This window comes from Podarcis vaucheri (assembly GCF_965113315.1).
Source record: "Podarcis vaucheri genome assembly, chromosome: Z".
NCBI lineage: Eukaryota > Metazoa > Chordata > Lepidosauria > Squamata > Lacertidae > Podarcis > Podarcis vaucheri.
In genome coordinates, this window is record NC_138758.1 from 50,468,767 (window position 1) to 50,496,749 (window position 27,983).

The 27,983-nt window shown below is 44.4% G+C and overlaps 2 protein-coding genes across 3 annotated transcripts; one reads left to right on the forward strand and one right to left on the reverse strand.

The window, feature by feature from the left end:
- Positions 1–447: 447 nt before the first annotated feature.
- On the reverse strand, positions 448–9,076 carry NDUFA8 (NADH:ubiquinone oxidoreductase subunit A8; the record flags this gene model as incomplete). Of its 2 annotated transcripts, XM_082209025.1 has the most annotated exons (4): positions 448–717; positions 2,866–3,031; positions 4,296–4,459; positions 8,938–9,076. In XM_082209025.1, 4 exons carry the CDS (start codon positions 8,983–8,985, stop codon positions 580–582), a joined length of 516 nt encoding a protein of 171 aa, XP_082065151.1. In that variant the 3' UTR covers positions 448–579. The 2 variants fall into 2 exon arrangements, with proteins under 2 accessions (XP_082065151.1, XP_082065150.1); XM_082209024.1 differs by lacking the exon at positions 8,938–9,076 and having other exon boundaries at positions 4,296–4,588.
- Positions 9,077–9,297: 221 nt separating this feature from the next.
- MORN5 (MORN repeat containing 5) lies at positions 9,298–27,673 on the forward strand. Its single transcript, XM_082209029.1, has 5 exons — positions 9,298–9,457; positions 10,287–10,434; positions 11,202–11,313; positions 12,063–12,194; positions 27,048–27,673. Exons 1-5 carry the CDS (start codon positions 9,411–9,413, stop codon positions 27,125–27,127), a joined length of 519 nt encoding a protein of 172 aa, XP_082065155.1. The 5' UTR covers positions 9,298–9,410; the 3' UTR covers positions 27,128–27,673.
- The last annotated feature ends 310 nt before the right edge of the window (positions 27,674–27,983 follow it).

Genomic DNA, 27,983 nt, shown 5'->3' on the forward strand with positions numbered 1-27,983 from the left:
AAATTATACGGACACCCACCTGGCAGATTCTTTTAAGGGTATCCGGCTGTTTCAAAAACATTTGCATGTTGTATAGTCTGATTTGTAAACATGTCTGTAATTACCTGTTTTTTATTTATGTTTTCTTGTGGCGCTGATCTGTGTATACTTTGTTGACCTATGATCAAGGCAATTAAATATATTCTAACAATAGTTCTGTAATTGATATGCCTAACATAAAGAAGTGATGCTATGTCAAACACTGGAAACCAGCCTTGCCCAACTGGGTGCCCTGCAGATGTGGAGGCTGGAGCTGGCTGGCTGCTCAAAACATCTTCCTTAAGTATAACCAATTGCATCCTGAGCCAATGGGGGGTTTTCTTGGAATTGTTTAAGGGATGTTATTCCAGACTTAGAACTTTCTTGCACTTTTACTTTTCAGAAACAAAACCTACACATACAAGAAAATGCATTAGGCAAACCACACCATTTGAAGTTTATTATCCTTAATGACTACCAAATACAGAGGGTGTTCAAAATACACCAGGAAAGAGTCATTAAGACTTCAGGTGTTGTTTTGAAGGAGGCAAGATAGCCAGTTTAAAAGTCAAAGAAGGACAACTTGCTTCCGTATTTGGACGTCTGCAACTCGCCTTCAGTTGGTGGGTTTGGTTGTGGTCTTTGCCTAGAATGATAGGGATTCTCAGGCAGTGGCCGGTCAGTCTTCACTTTGGTGACCTGGAAGAAAAAGAATCACATTGAAATGTGTGGTGAGCAGCAAACAGCCTGGAAAGTGTGACAAACAGGAAGCTTTGCAAAAGGAAGCCAGTCCATCCAAATGGTGCTTAGTGCAAACAAACCTCTATCAAGGAATCCGAGTAGAGAGATGTGCCTTATTATGTACCAGAAATGGCAAAGCTGGTGCCCAGATCCTGGACTGTTATTTATTTAACTCTATAGTCACTTAGTACAAAAGTCTCTAAGTGACTTTTAAAAGCTTAAGAGCCTATGCAGTGGTGCCTCGCAAGACGAAAAGAATCTGTTCTGTGATTCTCTTCGTCTAGCGGTTTTTTCGTCTTGCGAAGCAAGCCCATTGAAGGATTAGTGGATTAGCGCTATTAGCGGCTTATCTGCTGATCGGATCAGCTGATAAGCGGCTTAGCGGCTTAGAAAAAGGTGGGGGAAGGGGGAAAAACCAGCAGGAACTCGCAAGACATTGTCGTCTTGTGAAGCAAGCCCACAGGAAATTCGTTTTGCGAAGCACCTCCAAAACTGAAAACTCTTTCGTCTAGCGAGTTTTCCGTCTTGCGAGGCATTCGTCTTGCGGGACACCACTGTAACGCCCCCAATAAGTAATGTTTCAGTAAAATCACTGCAGTAACCCAGCAGGAAAAAAAAGTCAACAAACTAGAAAAACAAGCTATCAGCCTTGTTGTCAAATGTCTGGGAGAAGAGGTAAGTCTTACCCTGGCACAGATGGGAGCCAAAACAGAAAAGACCCTCTGCCATGCTGTCATCCTCCAAAGTTTCTCTGAAGGGGCACCCAAAGGAGGGACTCAAATAAAAACCAAAAGGTCTGGGAGAGAGGTGACCTGAAAAATATTGGGGTCCTGAGCTGTGTGTGAGGTTAAAACCAGCACTTTGATTTGGGCCTAGGCTGCCTGTGCAGCTGTGACAGAATTGGTGTTCCAAAATCAGTTCCATCTTGAGCCTGGCAGCTGCACTCTACTGCAGTTTCTGAACAGTTTTCAAAGGCAGCTTCACAGAAATTGCACCACAATGACCCAATCTTGAGTTTACCAAAGTAGACTACTTCAGCCAGATTACTGCAGCCCAGACAGTGTCATGGTTAGGCCACCAGCCTAAGCTGGTGGAAGGCACTGTACACCACTGAGGCCACCTGTGCCCCAAGTAACAGAAGTAGATAAAGGAAGAAGCCTGAACTATGGGCCAGGATTGAAGCTGACAGCCCTTTGTATGCAAAGCATATATCCTACTGCTAAACTGAAGTCCTTCCACTCCATGTCACACACACCCCTCCATGTCCTTCAGTGATCTCCCCAAATAGGAATTAGGAAGTGGTTGTTGTAAAGCTCACTTTGACCTGCAGGGAACACACATGGGTGCTTCCAAGACATCAAAATTATGGTTTAAAATAAACCATGGTTTAATGTGGGCAAGCTCCTTCCCCTCTCCTGACTGTGCTACACAGGACAGCAAACCAGCCCTAAACAAGAGAGTCTGGTTTGTTGTTATGTGCAAATTCAGGTTCCTGCAGACTTGCAGTGTGGAGGTAAACAAACTACAAGCGGGAAGCCAAAAACAGACTTTGGTTTCTGCTTTTGGTTTGGAGACAAACTATGAGCCTGTATGAACCTGGGTTTGCACATCAGGGCAAGCTAGACTCCATTTTACTTCATCCCTGCATGGCACAGTCAGAAACAGGAGACAAGGAAAGCACTTCTCTGCACTAAACCACAGCTTATTTAAAACAATGGCATTGAACACTGCTTGTGAACTGGGTTTCAGAGACACAATTTGAAACCCAGAAACCAGCTACCTTGAGAGCCAAATTTTCCATCTTGGCTGAGCCAAGAAGAAACTGAGGATGACCAAAGAGAGCCCCCCTGTGTGGATGCTCATCACAATTCTCTACAAGGCAAAACTGCTGAAAAGGCTGGAATTTCTAGATACTGGCCTCAATGCTTGGGGAGCTAGCCCCAAGGAAAGTCTGGCCAAGTTTGCAAATCCCTCCTGGGCCAAAATTCAGGACCAGGTGACAACATTACCATTCAGAAGAGAGGCAAAATGAAAAACCTCTTGCAATAAGTGATTAGGTTATCACCCAGTGCACGTAAGAACGAGCCAGCAAACACATTCAGTTACCTTTGACAGCTGTCCCAGATCAGGTCTCACCCAGCCCAACTTATCCAGGACGCAATCATCAAAGACCTGCTGCTGCTTGCGGCACTTGCGAAGTTCTAGCAGGTTATTATAGTCAATGCAAGTCCAGTACTGGGTAAATGGCTCTGCACAATGCAGCTTAAGCTGCCTAGAAACACAAAGATGCTGCATTAATGTTTCCTGAAGTGAAAATGTAGGCAGAGTGATTCTTAAAAGGCACCTTTTTATTTTGCTCACACATGGGTTTGAAGACCACAGCAAGCTATGTGTTCTCTCTGGTTACAGCTGGAGTACCACAAAACTAAGTCATCGTGAAAACAGAAGAACTCTGGCCTGTAATGCCAACTCAGACTGCAAATATTTTCTACATTCGTGCTACCATCCCCATACCATGCAAAATCTCTATGGCAAATAACACAAATATGTTTGTCAATCCAAAACTGAGAACAACAACAGGATAGCATCCAATCAAAAAAAACAAAACAGTGTTAGTGTTATTGCCTTTCAGTTTTTCTACAAAACTGAAGGAAGCATAGTGGATTCATAAAACTGTATTTCAAGTTCTTACAGCATCTGATACATGACATTTTGGCAATTTAAAATCCAAGTCAGATGTGACCTATCACTGACAGGAACTTTTCAAAATTAGGAAGTTGTTCCCATCACGGAGGGGAAAGGAGCTACAGGGCATGAACGAGTCATCAATTAAAGACAATAATGGGTAACCATTTGAACTCACTATGGAATTAGAGGGAAGTTAAAACAGAAGATATCTGAGAAGAAACGTTTGTGTGTGTGTGTGTTTTAAAGAACACAGCAGTTGTCACAGGCACGATAATTGCCCTAGCAGATTGTAAAAGAAATCTGGATTCAGATCCCTTGCCTTGGATGAACCTGTGTGTCTTTCAGGGTCACTTCAGAGATATGATTTTCCTACAGAGTTAATCTTGGAGCTGGGGAAGCAAGTAGGTTATGAAAAAAGAATAGTTAAAACAGCATCATGTCACTTGCTTATTTTGACATAAGCAAAATTACTTACTCACTCATTTACCGGTTACATTTATACCCTGCCTTTTCATTAAAAAAATCTGTAGGTACCTAACAGCAACAACATTCACAAGATAATTTAACCAATGTCTAATAAGACATGAGCAAAATAGCTGTAGGGGAAGAGATTCAGTTTCCTTTTGTAATATGAACCTGCAAAGCCTTTGGGAGGCGGGATCTCAAATACTAAAAATGTATTTCTGGCCAAAGGAAGAAGGCAAAATTACTAGAAGGGCATGGGAGTAGTTTTATTTATTTGAAGGATTTTCTTTAGCCCTGCCCTTCAGGCAAAAATAAGCCCCCAAAGATCAGTAATAATAGATGGGCCTTTGGTCCGACTCACCAAGACTCTTCAAATGGCATACCTGAAGAAGTCCATTGCACACTTGTTCACTTCCTTGCCTTCCTTTAAACATTTCCGTGGGTCCTTCTCTTCCCAGCGGCAAAGCATGAACTCCTTGTTGGGCTTGTCACACTGTGAGCCATAATGATGAGCTGCTGCTTTCAGTACAGCTGAGCTTACATTTACCTGAGGAGCAAGCCAGAGAGTTAGCAACAGGCTGGTGTGTGTCTGGGAATGCATAGGACTCTTACAAGCTCCACGAGAGCCAATTGAATGAAGAATAGACAAACTGCAGGCATGCATTCTGCTTCTCATATATGTAAAATGGGAGTAAGGTCCTGCACTCACAAGAATGCCAAGGGGCAGCACACAATGAAACTTGTGTACTATACACAAACATTACAACACAATATATTTCATTTATTTAACAGAATTTGTATACCACTTAACTGTAAATAAAACCTCAACATGGTTTGCAAAGAATATGAAATATGGATTGAAGTTGTCCATAAAAGTTAAACACAAAACAGGTTTTTTAAAAGCAAGACATAAATAAAAACAACCAGTTAAATATATTAAATATGTATGTTGCAAACTAAGATTGGATATTAAACTACATATCAGCTTTACATCTCTGGGTACGCTTGCCTAAACAAAGAAATTTCAGCAGGTGTAGAAGAGAGCACAGTGAAAGTTCTAGCTTAGTCAAGGCACACGGAGTTCCAGAGTGTAGGAGCTACCAAAAGGAAATTATGAACACACATAAAATTAATGGAATGTATAAATACAATTAATTAAAAAACAGATTTTTTAAAATGATATATAGAAGTAATAACAGGTAATGTTTTATTAACATTAATTATTAAGACAATGAGAATCTTTTAATCTTTCTATTTCAAATGATTCCAATACTGGGCGAAGCAGGTTGTCTCAAGATATGGCAAAGAGAAATTTCCAAATTCCTGTGGGAAGGGAAGAAACCTAGGATTAAACACCTGATCTTAATAGGCATAAAAGAGAGAGGAGGCTTTTCTCTACCCGACCTAAAACTTTACTGCGAGGCAGCCTGTTTCACCTGGCTAAAAGATTGGTGCACGTTGCAGGATCCGGACCTCCTGGACCTGGAAGGTTTTGACAACCGTTGGGGATGGCACGCCTACCTGATATATGGAAAAGCAAAAATTCATAACAATTTTACCAACCATATAATAACAAAGTCACTCTTTGCTGTATGGGAAAAATATAAAGACCTGATGGAGCCTAAAGTCTCGTGGTGGACTTCTCCAATAGAAGCCATAGCAGTAAAACGGAAAAACACTCAGGAAAGCTGGCCAACATATAAAACACTTCTAAAAAATGAAGATAACCAAATAAAATTTAAAAACTTTGAGGAAATAAGAGAACACATCTCAGACTGGTTCCAATACCATCAGTTATTTGAAAGATTTAAATCTGACAAACAAAAGGGGTTCTCAACAGAAATTTCCCAATTCGAATCTGATCTTGTAAATTCTAAAAGAAAAACTCTTTCCATAACTTATCGACTCCTCCTTGACTGGACAGTCAAGGAGGAGGTGGTAACAGTGGCAATGGTGAGGTGGTCCCAGGATTTTGGCCATTCAATAACCATGGCCCAATGGGAAAATTTATGGAAGATCAATTGGAAATTCACAAATTGTTACACGATTAGAGAGAACTTTCAAAAAATGCAACATCGATGGTATCTAACACCGTGGAAACTTTCAAAAATGTATAAACATGTGTCAAGTAATTGTTGGAGATGCGGAGACTCAGGAGCATTCTACCATATGTGGTGGATATGTAGGAAAATACAGGTATTATGGGAGAGTATCCATGCAGAACTACAAAAAATGCTAAAGATGTCTTTCAATAAAAAACCATAGGCCTACCTCCTGGGAATAACAGATTTGGATATTCCACAAAAGAGGAAGGGTATCTTTTTATATGCGACGGCGGCAGAAAAAGTTTTGATCGTAGCAAAATGGAAGAGTAATGAAATCCCCTCTATACAAGATTGGATCCAAAAGCTGACAGAATATGCCAAATTAGATGGTTTATCAGAAAAAATAAAGAATAAATCAAAACAGGAATTTGTTTCAAAATGGGAGGTTTTCAAAGAATATCTGAAAAATAAATATAGTAGTTTAAATTCTGTTGCAGCATTTGAGGAACTTCAGTAATAGTTGCAAGGTAGATATATGAAATTAGATTTATTAAGAATAAGTTTAATTATGATAAAAGTGTGTATTGGCAATAAGTAATATGAATTTGAAATATGGAATAGATGGGAGGTTGGGTCTTTAGTGTTAAGACCAATAGATGTTTAAATATTTGCTAAGAAAATTATGTGTCTATGGTTATTCTTGTGTGTAATTTGGTATTTGTGTTTTTTTTCTTCTTGTATCAATAAAAAAACTTTATTAAAACAAAAAAATAAAAAAGAGAATCTGAACGTTCACTTTTAAACATTTTGTAAGAACAAGGATCAGTATGAATGTGGTAGGAGGGAAAAGATACACATATATGTGTAATATCAAGGTATTTAACGAGTGGAGTGTATAATCCCCCCCAGGGGCTTATGATAAGCAATACAATACACTTAATAAATCACACCCCTCTGTACACAAATGTTTTGCACAAGATTGTGCATCTTATTGACTATCAATGACATCAGCGGCCAAAGTAGTGGGAGGAGAGAAGACTGTCAATCCAGAATATGTAATTTGAATTAAAAAACAAAAGCCAGTTGGCAACAAGGTAGGAGTTTTCATACAATATAACCCTTTACAGATAAGAATCCATATTCTGCCATAGAAATCTACGGGACCCTTTGTTGTCCCTCTGAAAATTATTATTGCATTTATATACAGTAAACTTGCAGTTGACACAGGAGTTGAATCCAGGGATTTTTGTGCCTAGTCAAAGCACACTGGGTTGAATGGTGGGTGGGCTTGCCAAAGTCTTTTTTCCTGGATTCCCACCCCTTTTCCGTCCCCCTTTTATTTTGTTTTTTTACTTTTTTTGACAAGCATTGCAGGGGTGGACTAGATGACTTTTGGGTTCCTTCCAACTCATAAGATTCTATGATTCAATGAAGCACATAAAGCTGAATGTGCTCGAGTTAAATGTAAATTGTGGGCTCGCTGTACCTTTTCCTCTGAGGAGCTCAAGGTGGTCCCACCACCCCATTATATCCTCACAACAGCTCTGTAAGGTAAGGTCGGGTCGGGAGATGGCTGCTGGCCCCAAAGGTCACCCAGCGAACTTCACGGCTCAGTGTGGATTTGAACCACACACCCTCAGCCATGAGGCTTGGAACTAGTCCTTGGGAGAGCCACCATGGGGCAGCGGTCAGTGTCGGACTAGGACCTGGGAGAGACCAGGGTTCGAATCCCTGCTCTGCCATGAGGCTCACCGGGTGACCTTGAGGGTCAGAAGCTGCCACTCAGCCTGGCTTACCCCACAGGGTGGTTGCTGTGGCCAGAAAGCTGTCTGCGGACAAACGCCGGCTCCCTCGGCCTGCAAAGTGAGATGAGCGCTGTGCCCCACAGTCACCTTTGGCTGGACCTTAACCCTCCTGGGGGTCCTTTACCGTTTATGTTACCTGTGGGGATCAAAGGAGGAGCAGGGGAGAACCACGTACACCAACCTTCAGGGGGGAAAGCAAGGTACAAATGCCATAAATAAATAAATAAATAAATAAATGGCAACACCTGGTGCAAAGGGTTTGAATTCCTGTCGCCGTCCTCCTTGAGGGCTTTTATTTAGAAGAGATATTTACTTAAGCTTTCGTTTATTTTATTCAGAGTGGGTGGAACGGCCAAAACCTGGCCCAAAGGGGGGGGGGGCACGAGTCACTTCGACATTTGTGTATGTTTGTGAAATGACTTTTCTCTGACATTTTGGGTCTTAAATGGGGGGGGGGAGGAGAGGAAGCCCTTTAACAGCGAGGGGAGGGGAGAGAGGGGAGAGTCGACCCTGCCTGCAAATTGGGGGGAGGGGGCTACCTCACAGGGTTGCTGTTGTGGTGCAGCCTTATTGCAATGCAACGCCATTCACTGTATTGGGCTTAAAAGACGCCCTTCTTTTGCTGCCGGCTAGCTGAGGAAAGCCAAAATTTATTCGCCTTTCGGTGGGTGGACCCAGAGACCGGGACTAAAACACAGTACACGTGGACACGACTCCCACAAGGGTTTGAAAATCCGCCCGCACTTTTCGGGGCGGCTTTAGCCACTGACCTAGCTAGCTTCCCCCACCTCCCCCGACCGCGTTCCTCTTCAGTATGCAGATGACCTTCTAACTGCGTGTAAAGATGAAGACACGTGTCTGCAAGAGACCAAAGATCTCCTGGATCACCTGGCGGCAGCTGGCTACCGGGCGTCTAAGGCCAAGGTCCGAATCTGCCAGCCAACTGTCAAGTGCCTTGGATTTGACATGTCCCACCAGCAGCGTAATTTAATAATTGGCGAATGGAGAAAACCGCGTATGGAGCTCAAAAGGCGGGACAGAAACGTAACGGACAGGGGGACTGAGGGGGGGGGAGGGGAAACTGAGGTGGGGGGTCCCCCTCATACATTTGTGAGGGGTGGGATCAATGCCACCTCTTCCCCTCCCCCTCCCCCCGCGCCATTTCTCACCCTCACCTCAGACACTTCTAGCTCCTCCAGCGCGGGCACCTCCAGCGTGGGCATAGCTGCGAGCGGGTCTCTCCCCTTGGACTCTCCTTCGCCACCGGCCCTCACGAACCAGGCCGGACGCCAAGGCAGAAACTGCGCATGCGCCTTCTCGCCGCCCGAGAGCACGTTATGTCTGAGATACGCGCATGCGCCTAACTCCCGCCGCCACCTCCTTCCCGTCACCGCCACTCACTCCGTCAATGTGCGAACACGAGGAGGATTTGGGCATGCGCATTTAGCCTTTCCGCCTCAGAGGAGGGACCCAGGGGGCGTGGCTAAAAGCTCCTTCTCGCAGAGGGTTGGTCCGCTTGCCGCTCTTCACGCTCCTCCTCCCCCCGCCCGCCCGCCCGGCTGGCGGCTCGTTGCTGTGGCAACCGCAGTTTGCCGGGGCCTGCGCTCCAACAGCCGGGCCTGGCCTACCTGAGCGCGGGTGGCCGGGCATGGAGTACACCGGCAGCTACTACCGAGGGGAGCGCGTCAACGGCAGGTCGGGAGGGAGGCAGGGCGGGCGGGCGGGCGAGTAATGACTCCCGTGTTGGGGGGAAAACACTACGTGTGAAGGGTTTTTTCGCGTGTTCGTGCTAAAAAAAGTGCTATATGCGAATGGTTTTTCCTGTGTGTTAAAAAGAAAACCAACTACATCTGAACGATTTCCCCACCTGTGTTTGTTTTAAAAACAAGTGTACGGGTTTTTCCTTGTGTCCGTGTTAAAAACAACAACGTGTGAGCGGACCCCCCCCCCATGAACTATGTTTTTCCCGTGTCTGTTAAGCAAAATACCTTACGTGAATGAGCCCCCCTCCTGTGCTAATCAAAATATTACATACATGTAAACGGTTTCATCCTGTTTTTAAAACGCCATGTGTGTTAACGATATCCAGTATTAGTCATTCTCAGAGTAGACCCATTGATATCCATGTATTTCCATGGATACTTTTCTGATAATGACTAATATTAGATTTCACTAAAAAAAAATGGCAATGCTTTTAACGACATCAGTGGGTCTACTCTGAGTATGAGTGAGTTAGATATCACCCAATATTATTTATTCTCCTGTGACAGTTGGTTTCAGCTGCTCAGACTTCTTGCTGCTGCTTCTTTTATTTTTTATTTACTGTTTTATGATTATCTCCCCCACACTTTTTTTTTAAAAAGCTGAAAAACACTCTGGATGTTTTGATAGAAAAGTGGTGCAGAATGAACAATCTTATTACCACCACCACCCTTAGGTGTGCATGTTGGGACTCCTAATCTAAACAGTCTGACCCCTTTGTTGGTTGTGTTATATTGTATTCTCCCTGTGGACTTTTCTGCAGGTTGGAGGGCAAGGGCTCTTACACCCTCCCAACAGAAACGAAGTATGTAGGCGAAATGAAAGATGGGATGTTTCACGGCAAAGGTGTTTTGCACTTCCCTGGAGGAAGCAAATATGAAGGGACTTGGGAAAATGGAATATCCATAGAGGTATACAGCACATACATGTACATCTGGAGCACTCTTCCCTCTTGTGGTGCCCCTCAGCCTCAGTCACCACCAGAGGAGCCAACTCCTAGGGGGCCAAGGTCCCTTCGCCTCCCCCCCAAAAAATATTGGAGGCCCTCCCCAAATTTATGGGCATTTCCATTCAAATGGTATGCGTGTGCCACATCATGTGATCAGTTATGTGGGACAGGGCTTACCTGCCCCCCAATATTTTATTCAAGTTGGACCCATGGCCACCACATCTGGGGTTATGGGTGCTGCAGGTCAAAACAACTTCATTGGTTCCTCAGACTGGGGAAGGCAACCCTGCCTTTCAACTGGGATCCATTTCAGAGGCCATATTGCAGCTGCTCCTCTCTTCAGAAGCTAGGCCAGCATCCATTTGCTGGTTTGTTTTAATTTGCTGTTTTATTATGTTATTTCAAGCTCCCATTTCCATTTTTGTTTATTGCCTTCCCCTCACCCTAAGGCCCAGGGGTAGGCACTAAAAGAAATATTAAAAGCAATTTAAAACAACTTCTAATCAATCTGATCTGATCCAGGAGGTATACTCTAAAATTCCTACGTACCTCTATCAGCACCCCATTACCCTTGAGAGCAAAACAGAGTCTCCATGTTCTCTGGTGTGTTCATAGACCATCCGCTGTTTGTGGGCTTCCCAGTGGCATCTGGTTGATCACTGTGGGGAAGCAACATGCTCTGTTCTTTATCCAACAGAGCTGTCGTTAACCCCAAACTTTCCATTGCAGGGGAAATATACTTTTGCAGATGGACTGGAGTATGAAGACAACAAATGGCATTATTGTGATGGCTATGACAGAAGGTTTTATACAGAAATCTGCAGAGGCCTGAAGCCAGCCGGTACTGCCTTGTTTAAGCTTTTCAATGTAACAGACCAACTGCATTAATTGAGAGGGACTACTTTCTAAGACTCCTGCCAACCTAGCAGTTCGAAAGCACGTCAAAGTGCAAGTAGATAAATAGGTACCGCTCCAGCGGGAAGGTAAAAGGCGTTTCTGTGCACTGCTCTGGTTCGCCAGAAGTGGCTTAGTCATGCTGGTCATGTGACCCGGAAGCTGTACGCTGGCTCCCTCAGCCAATAAAACGAGATGAGCGCGACAACCCCAGAGTCGGTCACGACTGGACCTAATGGTCAGGGGTCCCTTTACCTTTTTACTTTCTAAGAAGAAGAAGCCTCAATAGGTGGCCCTCAGGCCACTTCAGACCCACCCCCCAACCTGCTGGGGTTGGCAGCAGCTAACCAAATAAATAGCTTCTGCTTCCTTCCTCTTCGTTGCTATTTGCTCCCATACCTTGTTCCACTGCCCACATTGGCTGCTGTCACCTACTGCTGTGTTTTCATTGGCTATTGTGCCCTGACCCCACAGACCTGATGCCTAGGTGGGATGCAGAGGGCTTTTCTTCAGTATTAAAATGGATGCATAGCCTTTGCTCACAAGGCATGTACATGGGAGTCCCTTGAAGCTTTGGATCAAGATGATATCATATCCCCCAATATAAGTGATTATTTATTGGCTATTCTCTTTAAAGACCTGGATATTTTAAGTGACTTCTTCTTATGCTGATATCAGCCTGTTTTCAATTTTAAGGCATTTCCCAGCTTACAAACCTGGATCCTCCTCGGGTCATCCCAGCAGGCTGCTATGACTGTGGTGACGGCTTCTATAACCCCAAAACCAGAGTGGTTGTTGATTACCACCACCGGTTTCTGAGGAATGCAGGTATGGCTTTGTCAATCAGATCTGCAATACAATATTTGTGTACTTACTATGTACTTCTAATGGTCTAGTTATTGAATCCTAAACCTTCACCATCAGATGCAATTTCAGTTACAAGGATTCAGGACTTGCAACAAAGATGTCAGCTATGGAAATGGGGGGGGGGTGACCTTGGGAGCATGCAATATATAATTTGGGGTTCAATTGTTTCTTTCTTAGAAATTCAGAGGAAATTGCAAAATAGAATTCTGCCATTTTATGAACAGATCATGTGTGCAGGAATATCAGACTCAGTGGAAGGCAAGGCTGGCCCAAAACATTTTGGCACCTGATGCAAACCCCCCACCAGGGAAGAAGGGGTGAGTGAGAATCTGCATCAGGAACAAGGCGATCAACCTTATCTGGCGGTTGAGATGGGAATCACAGGCTGTTGTAGAGCAGAGAGGGGCCTGCTCAGAATCACGCTTGGCAGGTGCAAATTCCAGGAGACCCCAGAGGGCAGCTCCCACCATTTCTTCCCTAGGGGTGGGAGGAGACCAACAGCGCCTCCTATTCACTGGGCTGCTGCAGAGGCAGCATTGAAGACGGGTGCGCTGCTAAGGAAGTGGCAGATCCGGCCTGCAAGGAGTGTGTGGTAGCAGGTGATGTGTTCCTTGAAGGCCGGATCTGCTGCACCTATGGGTCCTGACACCCAAGGGTGTTGCCTCACCTTGCCTCGTGGGTGAGCTGGCCCTGGTGAGCTGGCCCTTTGTACAAGAACAAACTGAATTTGAGAAACTAATAATGAAATATAAAAGGCATATAAAAGCAAAAACCAATCAGTTAAATTTGATACAGAGTAAAGAGCAGGTAAAGGAACATATGGTTTGTTGGACGTTTGAGCACATGGGTTTTAAAACAGCCGGCTCTACATCTCTTCTTGTTAGACCAATGTGTCTTAGGTTGCACTCTACTTTACAGCTTCCTGCTGCTCCTCACACTTCTTTCTTGAACTTCAAGATAAGAGGTCAGGCTGGAACTACAAAGACATGGCAGCCATGTCTTCCTGTAGTCTAGTTGGTTAGGGAAGGGGAGGGAATTAGAAGTAAAAAAATATTGAAATTTTAGGATATGAAATTCCCCATCATCCTGTTCTGCTTTTATTAAATTATGTAAGAGTCAGGAAGGCCACAACAGAAGGAATTTGTTTTGTATATGTTAACAGCATATACAGTAATTTATGCAAAGAAGTGAAGACAATCATCTATACACCCAGTAATTGATTGGCATGAAAAAGTCTGGGAATATGCTCTTATGGCAAAATTGGCTTGTTATTTAAGGAGTAAGCAAGCACAAATACAATATTTATTTATGAAGAAACAAATAAGCTTCATTCAGTATTGCCAATCTAGAGGATGCATCCCTAATACATTATTTTGTAAGTCTCTTTGGGTTACCACTTATAAAGAAAACAACTAATAAGAGCAATAAATTAATAAATAATAAGTAATGTATGTTATAGTTTTTCAATCTCCTGTTCAATGTTATGGTTGAGTTTGAATTAATAATTTGGAGAGTGAGTAAAGGATTGTTTTTCTGATAAGGCTGAGGATAAGAATACTGTTAAATTTTCCAAATAAGGCATAATGGTACAGGGTAAAAATAAAAAAAAGTTGTATACAGTGTTAATATATTTAGGTTTTCCCCATAATTTTCTCAACAGCCTCCCACCCGCTAGGCTTGTCTTAAAGGGTTTCCCTCAATTAGCTTCATGGCTAAGCAGAGGTTTGAGCCTGGGTCTCTACTCACCACACCACACGGCTGTTAGTGTAAGGTTACCAGACCTCCCCGTTGCCTGGGGACAGTCCCCGGATTTACAAATCAGTCCCCATACAAAATCCTATCATTCCTATTGAGGTTGAAAAGTGTCCCCGGATTCATTGAAAAAAATCTGGTAACCTTATCTTAGTGGCCTTTGTAGTGGGTGAGGCAGGGAGCAGGGAATAAGTGTGGAGTTTGTGGCGTAATCTCTACTTCCAGCCGCTAAGCACGAGCAGATCTAAATGGCTCCTGGTGGCACTAGCCCAAAATACTGGAATGCGGTGGCTCTGCTGATGCATATGATAAGCACACGCTTTCCAAAAACACAGGAACCTAGACAGATCAACCCAGGCGGGAACGCCTAGGAATTCCTTTTTTTTTTTTTAATCTCCGCTTTGAACTCTCCTTTGTTACACTTTATTACTATAAACTTACAACAGTATCAGCCCCGATTAAATGGCCCATTGTATATGTCCCGCTTTGCAAAGCAATTGTCTGCCGAGTGTCCAGGAGGGCCCCCAGGCTCTTTTTGCTTTGAGGACATGGGTGTGAAGATGGGATGCAGCTCAGGAGTCCATCCCTTCCTTTAAGGGCACCAACACAATTGAAAGAGCCAGGGCTTGCCTGACATCAGAGGAACTCCAGTAGCCCCAAGAGAAGTCGTTCAAGGCTCAAGGCCACAGAGGTGACAAAATAGGCGGGTAAATAGCCAGGCCGTGTGCAAAAGAAGCCAGGGAAGTGGTCGGGAGCGAGAGGGAACAGATCCAGGACTGCTTCTTTACAGGAAAGGCAGGAAAACCCCGTCAGGCTGCTGGCCAGGTCCTGGAAGCATCAAAAGCAGATGGCAGGAAACATTCAGAAACCTTTGGCAAAACCCTGGTGGGCTTGCTTAAGTTATGCCGTTTTCCTAAAGAGCTGGGCTCGAGATCAGCTTTTTCTTAGCCTCATGCTTTCTTCCTCTTTCCTCTGCCAACTTGAGATCACAAACGTCGGGATAGGAGACCCTGCAAAGGTGAGAAGTGAGATTCTAAAGAGGGGGAAACAAGTCTTCAGTGCTGCTCAGTACCATCATATATAGGTAGATAGATGGGTTTCATTATTTGCTATATTTTCGTTCTGCTTTTCAATCCATTATTGTCTCCCCAAAGCAGGTCACATCACTAAAACAAAGGCAGGGAGAAGGAAAAGACAGGCCCTGCCGTAAGGCTTACAAACCAGAAAAACAAGGAAAGGCAACTGGAGAGGAGCAGGAAGCAGTTTCCCTATAGCTGCTGCTTTGGCTGATTGGCAAGGCCAGGCTTTGCTCCACTCCTTGATGTTTTTCCTGGGAGGCAGCACGTGCAGCCTCCCAGTGGCCTTAGGTCCCTTTCCGAATGGCAGAAGAAAGAGTATGATAGATACTTTGAGGTCACAGAATGTTCACAAATGTTCTAACAGCTGGGGAAGAACGTTCAATATTTTGACTGCTGACCAAGCAATGTAGCTCAGCTCCTACGAGAGCCAGAGGAGTTTTGTTAGGTCAGGATGAAAAACAAAGTTGCAGAGGAATTCAGGAGAGAAGGATCTGGGTATTGGTATCAGGAAGGAGGGCAGAGTCAGAAAATTGAGAGGTTGTTTGCTTGTTGGTAACAGGATGCAGCTAAGTGGCAATGCAGAACATGCAGGGATAGTGGCTGAGGAAGCCTTGTGCCTGTGAACGTGATAGGTGGAAGAATCAGAGGCTGAGGTAAAGAGGCTTTTTGGAGTGAAGAGTGTATGAGAATCTCAGAGCCTACATACCTGAAAGGCTGAAAGGAGTATGAGAAGCTGCCTCATACATGGTCAGACCACCAGTCCATCTATTGCTAACTGACTAGAAGCTGATTTCCAAGGTGTCCAGGAGGTCACATTCCCAGCCCTACCTGAAGAGTAGCTGGGGGGCTGAACCAGCTACTCTTCTACTCTGGGACCTTCTCCAGGCAACGCTCTTCAGCTTAAATATGACTCTTCTTGCAAAAAGAGCACCTGCTGTTGCAATGGCTCCAACCAAGGTCATGTGTGAATGTCCTTCCATCATGCTACTTTCTCTCACCCTCCCATGTTGGTCCAGTTTGCATGTAACCGCAAACTGTACACTCCAGGCCTTTCATTTCAGTCCCATGCATAGGCGGCACGAAGGCTGAGCCCCTGTTCCTGCCTTGCCTGCACTGGCACATGCCTCCCCTCCCTCCAGCGGCTCCTGAGAGCACACCTGTGCCTTTAGAAAGCAGAGCGTGCGAAGTGGCCCTTGAAACACAGGACAATTTAGTCATTTATATGCCAGTTGCCTTTTTTCTTCATTGCTGTTCCAAATTCAGAGGAGGTCCGACTCCTACAAATGTGAACTCCTTTGACAGCTCTCCAGGAATGAAAAAAAGGAATGCATTAAAAAACAAAAAAATAAATATGGTTATTTAGACACTTTGCAAATGAAATACACTGGGTTTTTGATCAATCACCTCAAGTTCTTCACTGCTTATTTTTATTTGATTTTTTTAAAAAAAAATATGCTATACTATAACTCTTACTTGCTTTTGTATATATAATCATTGTGAATTACAAGCCGTGTGAAAGATTTTAGCTCTGGGGCATTTGCCAGATGGTTGATTTTGCTTTTTTTTTCACATGACAAAAGACATAATGTTTGTGGCAGGCCCTGAGAAATTGTTGGTAATCAGTGTATTCTTCAAAGGAACGGGCGCCAGACCTGTTTGCAAGAATGTTCAGCTTTTGCAGAAATTAATTGTGAGCACTTTTAGTCTCTGCTCCTGAGCATGGAACAAAACCAAATTGTGCCAATTGTTTTGCTGGTTTTCCATCACATAGCTACGTGAGCAGAGGAGAGGTAGATGGGACGTGGGTTGTTCTTGTTTTTAACATGCTATAGTTTGCTGCCCGTTTATTGATCATTTTTCTGCTTGGGCTGGGAATGCCAGAAATATTGCCATACAGTTCAATGCATAAACCTAATGCTTGGAAGCGCCGCTTGATGGTTTTGAGATGTGGGCAGCCGCTTTATTGCCCATTGCTGTGACTGGCAGTGGCTCTCTAGAGCCTCAGGCAGATAAAGGTCTCCCATTTCTTTCTGCTGATCCTGTATTTATTTATTAGTAGATTTATATCCCACCCTTTCTCCAAAGACTTCAAGGTTGCATAAACACCACACTCTTCTAAATACCCTCCCTATTTTATCCCTGCAATAACCCTATGAGGTAGCTTAGGCTGAGAGAGAGTGCCTGGCCAAGTGGGGATTTGAACCCTGGTCTTCCAAGCCCTAGTCTAGCATTCTAACCACTGTGCTACATTGGCTTTCATTGGAGGAGCTGGAGATTGAACCTGGGACTACAGGTTTTGGACTACAGCTCCCAGCAGGCCGGGCATCTTGGACCTCAAGTTGAAAGTCCAAAGCAGCTGAGGGGCACCAGTTTGGTGAAAGCTGCTGTTGACCACCCTTCATCCTGGGCCATACTGCCCAGTCACAACATGAGAGATTAATGGCTGACCTTATAGCAATGACAAGAGCTTCAGACCTTCCACACAGAACTCCCTGCTCCAACTGCCAGCACTTCTCCAAGGCTCAGCAGGGGTAACTCAAAACCCTTTAACCAGAAATGGAACCTTTTTGTAATTTTTCCTAAATGCAGAGCATTTTATATAAGAAACAAAGCAATATTTAAGATCACAGCCCATCTAAGCATGCTGAAGAATCATCTCCTGAGTTTTTAAAAATGACCATGGAGTTGTACCATATAAATATATGAATGCAAAAAATCTGTCTACTCCTAGGATTTAAAGAAAGTTTCATTAGTAGGAAGAACTCCCTTTACTTTGTCGTGGCTCATTGTCAGAGCTCACTGCTGAAGTTCTCTCTAAGCTCCCCCCTTCCTGAACTGGGCGAACAGAAACCCAGCATTTGATCTCCTATTGTCTTTTCGTGTTGCTGTCTTCAGCAGTCATTTGACAACCCTCCAAGGAGCAAGATGGGTTTCTGTGGTGTCAGCTGCAGAGAGGAGGAGGCACTTCAGCTGGAACCTCCAGCAGTTGACAGAGGCAACCCTTTCCAGGCTGTTCTCTCTTCTCTCTCCTCCCCGCTCAAGCAGGGTGGCAACCCTATTCCAAGGGCCATTTACCCATAGGGCTGAGGCACCTTAGCAGAAACAGCACCCCAGAGCTCTGGAATGCAGCTGTGGAGGATGGTGCTCTCTTGCCTTAAAATACGTCTTTGGGAGCTGTCTCTTGGCAACAGCCAACAAGGGAAGGCTAGTCTCCATTGTGGGCTGAGCACCACTCCATTGCCCCAGAGGACCTTAGTGCTGCTAGTAGGCACAGACTGAAGGACAAGCTCAATGATGAGGGCAGGAAATGCCACCTGAATAATCCTGGCACCAGCATATCAGTTCCTGATATCAGACTGATATCAGACAGTGATTTTTATTGTTAGAACCTTCTGTGAGGCAGTTTGAGAGATTCCTGGGGATAGATACTAAATATTCTAAATTCCTGGGGATAGACTCTAAATAAATAACAGCACCTGTAACTTTCTCTCCTGGCCATCTTTTCTACTCATCTCCTATGGCAATGTTGCTGAACTGACTCCCAACACATGTGGCCACTGAATATGCATTCTGGGGCTGATGGAAATTGTAATTCAGCAACATCTTCCTGGCAATACATATATTTGAGCCATTTTCAAAGCAGGTCTCCCTGGGGAGATGTGGAGGGGAGGAATTTAAGCATCTCCCCACCACACCTCCAGTGTGCATCATGGAGGTGATAGCCACCCACCATTTCCCAAAATAATCCATAGAGATCTCTTCGAAGCAGGCACCTTCTAGGTTAGGGGTTCCACAGAGGATGCCTTGTCTGAGAGCCCCCAAAATTCTGGTGCTGGTTTTATGTTTTAAATCACAAGAGTGAGGACCTGTGGACTCCCAACCTGTTGTTGGACTCACATCCACCCCAGTCAAGATGGCCAGTGCTCAGAATTCCACCCATTCTCTAGAACACCCATGTGCTGTTCATGAAGCAGAAACAGTGGCAAGCTTTATACACCTCCTGAAGACATCTGTTTAAATAAGCATTCCTGGGCCTATAAAATTCATCACATTGTTCTGTTCTATTATTTATCAGTATTTAACTCAATGTTTTATTGATAGCTTCTCTGGTTTAATGATGTATTCCTTTGTATCTTTGGTTTTAAATGTTGTATATACATTCTTCTTTTAATTATCTTTCTGCGTTTCATGTAAACTGCTTAGGGAGTTTGCATATTAAGTGGTTTGTAAATGATGATGATAATGTTGATGAAGATACTGGGTAACAGGGCTGGGAACAACCTCAGCCTGATGCCGTGGGGAGCGGCTGCCAATCACAGTTGACCAAGAGCCTGCCCTGGGCAAGATGGCAAGATCTGAATTCTCCCGGTTTCCGGACCTTAAAACAATTGCTGCTATGAAACCTGCAAAGGTTTAAGTTCCAATCCTCAGCTTGCCAAGAATAACAGGGAGTGTTTGGGTTTTAGCTCTCCCAGTGCAGACGCTGAGAAGATTGTGATGCATGCTGCTTTACAGCTTGTGGGCAACTGTGTCGTGTAACATTAACAAGTGTAAAAAATGTCATCCAGGCTGGGAATTTCCTTTTAATGGGCAATTTGGAATTGTATGAGTTAAATGGAAATGAGAGAGTAAAGCATTATGGGGTGAAGGTTAATTGAGTATTTTAAAGTTTCCGCTTGTCAGCCAAGTTGCAGTGGAGTACAGTGGGGGGGGGGGTTCCATGAGTAGGCAAGGCCCTGGGCTGGAGAAGTGTCTTCATGCTTCTCCAGTGTGAAGAGGTTTCACAGGACATTTCCCAAAATCACTGTTTAAAAATGCACTATTTTGCATTTTGCTTTTAAATGCTTTCTGGGACAGGGAAGTTCATGGATTTTTACAGGTTCGTACAGATCGCATTTACCCCATTTCTCTTATAAAAGCAAGCCACAGATGGGGCCCCACCATTTCTTAATAGTGCAAGGACCTATTTGGGCAGCTTAGGGAAGAGGTAGACTTCTTAATTAACAAAAAACCCGAGTAGTGTTAAGGGGGAGGGGGCATGATTGAGGTTTGTAAATTAATACGTGGAGCAGAGAAATGTATCTTCTCCATCCTTCCCCCTATAACAGTATAGCTTAGGAAGTCACTCAGTTGACTTGATTGCCACTCAGTTCAGGAGAGACAGCCACGACAAAAGAACTTCTTCATACAGTGCATCATTAACTTACAAACTTTACATTCACAAGGTGTGGTAATGACCCCAAGCTTAAATGGTTTTGAAAGGGAATTTGACAGACTCATGGAGGTCCGACCACAGAATTTGGAAATGATGGCTAGATAAAACCTCCAGATTCAGAGGCAGTGTACCACTCCAAATCAGCTCATAGACTCATAGAACTGGGAGGGAACCTGAGGGTTATCTAGTCCAATCCCCTGCAATGCAGAATCTCAACTAAAGCACCCATGACAGATCGCATCCAACCTCTGCTTAAAAACCCCCAAGGAAAAGAGAGTCCACCTCTCCTGAGGGAGTCTGCTCCACTGTTGAACAGCTCTTAAACTGTCAAAAGGTCTTCCTGCTGTTTAGTCAGAATCTCCTTTCTTGTAACTTGAATCCATTTGTTTGGGTGCCACGCTCCGGAGTAAGAGAAAATGAACTTGCTCCATCTTATGTGACAGCTCTTTAGGTAGTTGAAGATGGCCACCTCCCCTCAGTCTGCTCTTATCCAGGCTAAACATACCCAACTCCCTCCACCATTCCTCATAAGGCCTGATTTCCTTGATCAACTTGGTCACCTGCCTCTTCACGTGTTCCAGTTTGTCAATATCCTCCTTACATTGTGGTGCCCAGAACTGGACACATGACTGCAGGAGTGGTCTGACTCTGACCAAGGCAGAATAGAGCAGTGCTATTACTTCCCTTGATATGGACAATATACAGTACTTCTGTTGATGTGGTCTAGAATAGCGTTAGCATTTTTTCCCCTTCCTTTTCCCCCCCTGCTGCATCACGTTGTGATCCTTTTCACATGTTCCAATGGCAAGCCAGCATTTGCCATCTTATATTTGTACAGCTGGTTCTAGATGCCCAAGTGCAGAACGTGGCAGTTGTCCCCGTTGAAATTCATTTTGTTAGCTTGTGCCCAGTTCTCCAGTCTGTTAAGGTCATCTTGAATCCTAATTCTGTCTTCTGCGGCATTAGCTATCTCTGCCAGTACGATGTCACCTGCAAGTTGGATGAGCATCCCCTCAGTTCCTTCATCCAAGTCGTTTATAAAGACACTGAGCAACAGCAGGCCCAGGACAGAACCCTGCAGCACCCCACTTGTCACTTTCTCCCAGGATGACTAGAAACCATTAGTGAGCGCTATTTAGAGTCAGTCAGTCAATCATACAATCGTGTCATACAATCATATCATATATATTATTCAATCATATACCCTACAACCATAGCATATATAATAATATCACATCACAGATCTTATCCTATAATACAGTCCTATATCATTCTGTAAGGTAAAGGTCCAGTCGCGGATGACTCTGGGGTTGCGCGCTCATCTCGCTCTATAGGCCAAGGGAGCCGGCGTTTGTCTGCAGACAGCTTCCAGGTCATGTGGCACGCATGACTAAGCCGCTTCTGGCGAACCAGAGCAGTGCACGGAATTTACCTTCCTGCCGTAGCAGTACCTATTTATCTACTTGCACTTTGACGTGCTTTCAAACTACTAGGTTGGCAGGATATCATACTGTACTGCCATATAACAGAATATCATACAATCATATCAAATCATACATTCATATCACACAGTCACATAATCATATCATACAAGCAATCATATATAATCATACCATAGCATATCATATGATCATGCAATCATACATTTTCAATCCTAGCTTGTGAACTTCCTGGAGGATCTGGGTGGTGACTGTGGAAGGCAAGATGCTGGACTAGGTGAACATTTGGTCCTGCCTAGGAGAGCTGTTCTTATGCACGTGAGAATTGATTCAGAGCAAATGCTCCGCTGCAAAGATCGCCCTAGCATGGGGCCTTCTTTTTATCCCCAAGGTTAGCCTGAGCTCTTCTGGGGGCCAGGTGTCCAGCCCAAGGGTGGAAAAGTACTGCAGGCAGCAAGTGACCAAGGTAAAAATTGAGTGTTGGGTTGGCAAGGAAGTCGGGGACGGGCGCCATGGTTGGTGGTGTAGGAGAGAGAATATAAGGACATATGAACCCCTACCTTATTTCAAGTCAGGCCATTGACCCATCTGGCTCAGTACTGTCAATGCTGAGTGGCGGCAGCTCTCCAGGGTATTAGGCAGGGGACATTTCTGCCCCTCTTGCAAAATTGTGCTTTGACCATGGCTTGATTTTGGGAAACAAAACTGACCCAGAGAGAAGCTGGTGCTTGGATGCACCTTCCAGGGATTCTGGGCAGATCTTCACCTGGCCTGCTGACACCTGTCATACTTCCTGAGCTAGTGTAGAATGCCTTGGAACATCCACCATTGCTTTATCTTTTTATTGCTAAGTGTTCCTGGGTGGCCCATTTCTCCTTTCTACAGAGAGCAACTTTCTTTTGTTGCTTCACGCGCTGAAGTCCTTCCCTGCCCCCCACCCATCCCCGTCTAAGTGATTTCTACTTCACCATGAACTGGGGCCACCAAAAAGGGGACAATGGAGAAAGAAAGAACTTTTAAAATATGAAACGAGCAAGCGTGGATTTGATTCTCACCCACAATGTGGAGAGCTGCCTAATTGCGCCGGGGTGATAATTTCCAGTTGATTAAAGAGTATTTGTATTCTTTCTCTCCCCACCCCGACTCCCTACCACCACATTTAAAAAAACCAAAAAAAGACAACCCAGAGGAAATCACATATGAAGGTGAAGATGTGCTTTGGTGTTCGCATTAATATAACCCAGCCTTTGCAAAAAGGGGGAAAAAAAGTAATTACAACTTGCTGTCTGGGGAGCACTAATCAAACTCCAGGCTTTAATTCTGCTTTAAATATGGATGAAACACAACTCTCCATGCTCACCCTGGTGTTGTGGGGTTATGGAAGCCGCCGGGGATGGCACGAGGGGATCTGCGTGGTTAACAAGCAGCTGCTGCCAAGCCAGATCGGCATCTGTGATTTAAATTGTTAGCTGCACAGTCAGGTAAAGTGTAAAAAGGGTGGTCGAGAGGCTGTTAAGTCCCTGGCCGCCAATTACGAACAATCAAGGAGGAGCCTGAACATTCGCTTAGTACAATAAACCCAGTTTGTCTTGTTTCAGGGGTGACTGCTGAAGAGGCTGCAGCTGCACTGATTCAAATACCCAGCAACTACAGTGATTATCAGGCAGCCTCCTCCTTTTAGGGTGGCAGAAGTAGTATGCTCAGCCCATCTCTTTTAACTCTTTAGTTTCCAACAGGTTTGAGCCTCTTCACAAGCTGCCAGGGCCCTGCAGACCTGTGGTGTCATGGCCCCAAGTCATTCAGCACAGATTTGGTCATGGATTCTCTTCCAAATACATGGGCGTTGGAACTTAAAAGTGTATGTGATAATAACTTTCTGACAGTAAGAGCTGTTTGACAGTGGAACAGACTCCCCTGGAAGGTGTTGGACTCTCCTTCCTTGGAGGTTTTTAAGCAGAGGTTGGCTGGCCATCTGTCATGGATGGTTTAGTTGAGATTCCTGCCTTTCAAGGGGGTTGGACTAGATGATCCTCAGGGTCTCTTCCAACTCTACAATTCTGTGATTCTAAGAAGAGACCCCCAAAGGCCCATTTGGTCCAGCATTCTGTTTTACACAGTGGCTAGTCAGGTGCCCAGGACACGGGTGGCACTGTGGGTTAAACCACAGAGCCTAGGGCTTGCCAATCAGAAGGTCGGCGGTTCGAATCCCCGTGACGGGGTGAGCTCCTGCCAACCTAGCAGTTTGAAAGCATGTCAAAGTACGAGTAGATAAATAGGTACCACTCCAGCGGGAAGGTAAACGGTGTTTCCGTGCACTGCTCTGGTTCGCCAGAAGCGGCTTAGTCATGCTGGCCACATGACCCGGAAGCTGTACGTTGGCTCCCTGGGCCAATAAAGCGAGATGAGCGCTGCAACCCCAGAGTCGGTCATGACTGGACCTAATGGTCAGGGGTCCCGTTACCTTTACCTAGTCAGGTGCCTGCAGGAGCACAAAGGCGCAAGCCCTACCTTGTTGACTTCCTCAGCTGGTATTCTAACTGGTACTGGACATGGACATTTTTTATAGATCCTCACCACAACTCTTGGATTGAGAGAGGCCAGACTTATCCTACCACAAGAACAGAGGAGCTTGGAAAATGCCTTGTGTTCCATTATTTTGGCCAGTCAAGAACCATTCCCATTCGTGGTGACTGAAACAGCTCCCCAGGCTTTAAATGTGACGCATCTTTGCCTTCCAGGATCTACCAAATCTGAAGCATGTCTCTGGTTTGCGATACCCCACATCTTACAAATAAACACCAGTGCACACAAGCTGTCTGGAAAGCAGTTGAAAGACAAGCTTAACCTCAGCTGTGATTTGCAGCCCTTGGGTGATCGAGTAATCCAGTGTTTCTCAACCTTGGTTCCCCAGCTGTTGCTGGACTGCAGCTCCTATCATCCCTGACCACGAGTCCTGCTAGCTAGGTCTTGAACAGAGACTTTTCCCACTCAATATCTTCTAACTGGGAGCATCAGGCCTTATGCCAGCAAATAATGCCTTCAAGCATGGAGGCCAGAGCAGGTACCTTACTTGAAAAGAAAGCAATGCTATGTTTCACCCAACTTAATAATTGAGCCTTTTTGGAGGAAGCTGTATTATACTGAGTCCAACCATTCATTCATCTTAGCTCTGTATTGTCCACAATGACTGGTATATTGTCCACAATGACTCTTAATCTCAGGATCGTGGATTCGAGCCCCATGTTGGGCTAAAAGTTGCCTGCATTGCAGGAATTGGACTAGATAGCCCTTGTGGTTCCTTCCAACTCCATAATTCTGTGGTTCTATGACTGGTAATGGCTTGCCAGGGTTTCAGATGGAGGTTTTTCCAAGCCCTACCTGGGGATGCCAGGGATTGAGCTTGGGGCTTTTGCAGGTGCTTTGCCACTGAGGTTTTGAAGGAGTTTGGTTCAGTGGATTGATTGTAGCAGCAGCCACAGAAGCCTGGCTTCAGATCCCTGGCTCAGCTGCAAAGCTCACCGGGTGACCTTGGGCCAGTCATTCACTCCCAGCCTTGCCCTCCTCACTGGGCTGTAGGAGAGAAAAGAAACGCATAGCCCTGAGCCTCCTGGCAGGAAGGGCAGGATGCTGACGTGGCAAATAGTGCCGTGATTTAAGACGATTTGGCTTGCTGTGGTATGGGGTTTACTTAAACAAGGGGGTAGGGAGCAAGGGTTTGGATAGGGAAATGTAATCTCCAATGCCAACTTTTAAAGGGTGCATTCTGCTGGGCAGTTATGCTGACTGAGCCTGCTAAAATGAATAGGGGCTGCAAGAGAGCACCATTATTTCCATTAATTTCAACCGAACTTGTGTTTAATAACTTTTTGCCCCAAAGGTGGTTAAGATGTCAGTTTTTTGGCTTAGGCTGCAGTGCTAACCATGCTTATTTGAAAACAAATCCTGTTGAAGTTGATGGAACAGGAAAAACACATTTTAAGCTGAAGCGTTAGCATTGCATTTGGCTGCAGCTGCACACAAATATGAGAATAAGGTCTGCTTATAACGGGATGAAACAAGGAATGAGGTCACACATATTGTCTCTAGGATTCTTGCAGGAGGAGGGGAAGAATAAAACCCTGATTTCAACCAGACCTAAGTGCCAATAGATCTGGGAAGGTGGTATAATTTTATGCTAACAGTAGGGCTTTAACCTTTAATGGGTTAAGCAGATCCGTCAACTAACACTTTGGTCAGTGGGGTCATCCACACTTCTGCTTGACTCAGTATTTGTGTGCCATTTAATTCCTGCCCACCACCCACCCACCCCAGTCCAAGAGCTTTTCTTGTTATTCTGCAACTGTGCCTTGCTAAAATCCAATCTTACCCACTAAATTGAAGCTTGGTTAAGCAAAATCTCTTTTCAGGTTTTCCGTGCATCTAAGAAGATCTGAACCAGCAGGTAAGATCCGATTTTCATAAGGCACAGCTACAAAATGACAAGAAAAGCTCTCGGACTCAGAGGAATTAATCAGTACATAGTACTATCAAAATATGGGCCAAGCAAAAGTGTGGATGAGCCCAGTTAATCTGTGTGTAACAATCCCAATTGGTGTGTTGAAGACACTAGTTTCTTTTTTGAAACCCTTCCAGTTTAAAATGCTTGAATGAAAATAATTAAAATATTCCTTCTGACAATGTGTGGTAAATCTCAATGATTTAATCCAGTCTTTGCCAACCTGGTGTCTTCCACGTGTTTTGGACTACAACTCTCATCAGCCCCAGCCAACATGCCTGTATAATGCTGGGGCTGATGGGACTTGTAGTCCAAAACATCTGGGGGCACCAGGTTGGTGAAAGCCAATTTAATCAAATTATCTTGCACTTGCTTGAGGATGCCGAACAAAGGCACCTGTGTCAAAATTTTGGCACTCTGCAAAATGATTTAAATTAATGAATTGAGCAGTTTAAAAAGATTATATCAAATTGACAATCCTTGTAAATGTGAGCTATTTTTACATGCCACCCAAAATGCTGGTTTTGTTTTTATTGTAACAAGAGTCACAAAGGTTTTGTGATAACCTGAAATTGTTTTCTTCTGTGTTTTTCCTTCCTGCACCTTCAGAAGTTTCAGGGACTGTTGTGGCTCTGATCTGTGCTTATTTTTATGCTTACCAGCATCTAACATGAACTGTTCCCCCCATATCACAGGAATACAATGAACATCTTTGAATGGAACACCTTTTAAATGCACCTTTGTCCATTTGGCAAAAAGGGACATCCAATAAGGCAAGGAGGGCAGTCTGAATTGACTCATTATTGATGCTTCTTTTGTTTCTCACCCCCTCAGATGATGATGAACATGACTGGATTGTTAAGACCTGTCGGAAAGGTTGGGACGAGATCATTGGTTTCAAGCCAAAGGAGTAAGCCTCATTAAGGAAAACAGAGAAACAGACTTCCCGTTGAAGCCTTCTGCTTCCCTGCTCAAGGACTCTGCACCTATAATTTCTCCATTAGGGTAGTTTTTTGTTACCTTCGCTAACCAAATAAGATGTAAACCCCTCACTTCATAAGCAACATTAAGAGGAAATTGTGCAAATAATCACCCTATATTTACTATAATATTCCCACAAGGTGTGCAACCTGGTAGGCTTTTTATAGTCTATATTGTGAGCACAAAAGAATTAACTCAAAAGGCTGCCTTGCCGTCTCTCAACACCATATTATATACCGGTTGCACACACACCCACAAGCTACAGTGGATCTTTCCCCTGCACTTGGATATTAATTGGCTGTTGTAACGGCGAGCTCAGAAGCGACGGTTTTTAATAACTGGTTTGGCAAAGGGGGAGAATGAAACCCATTTGCCACGAACATCGGTGTTCTCAACAAAGGTGATGGGGCGGGCTGCCTTTGGAATTCTAGGGCTGCAGAAGCATTTCTGAAATAAAAGAAAAATGGAATTGCACCGTTTCCTTTGATGTAAGTGCCAGCACTTCGACTTGCGTTAACTTTATTTATTACACAAATAAGACATTTACAAAGCACAACAGTAAAAGTAGGTAACAAAACAGACATTGGTTTTACAATTTAAAAAGTGCTTTACATCCCCCCCCCCAATTTTCCCTCTCTTCTTAAATAAATATTGATCTTGACTGCCTGCTCTTTAGAAGGGTATTTTTAGCCAAGACATGCACAATTGCAACATGCTACAAACAAAACAATCTGCTTCTTTTTCAAGAAAAACTTGGCTGAGTTTCTGCAGCTGGCATCACCTTGTGAG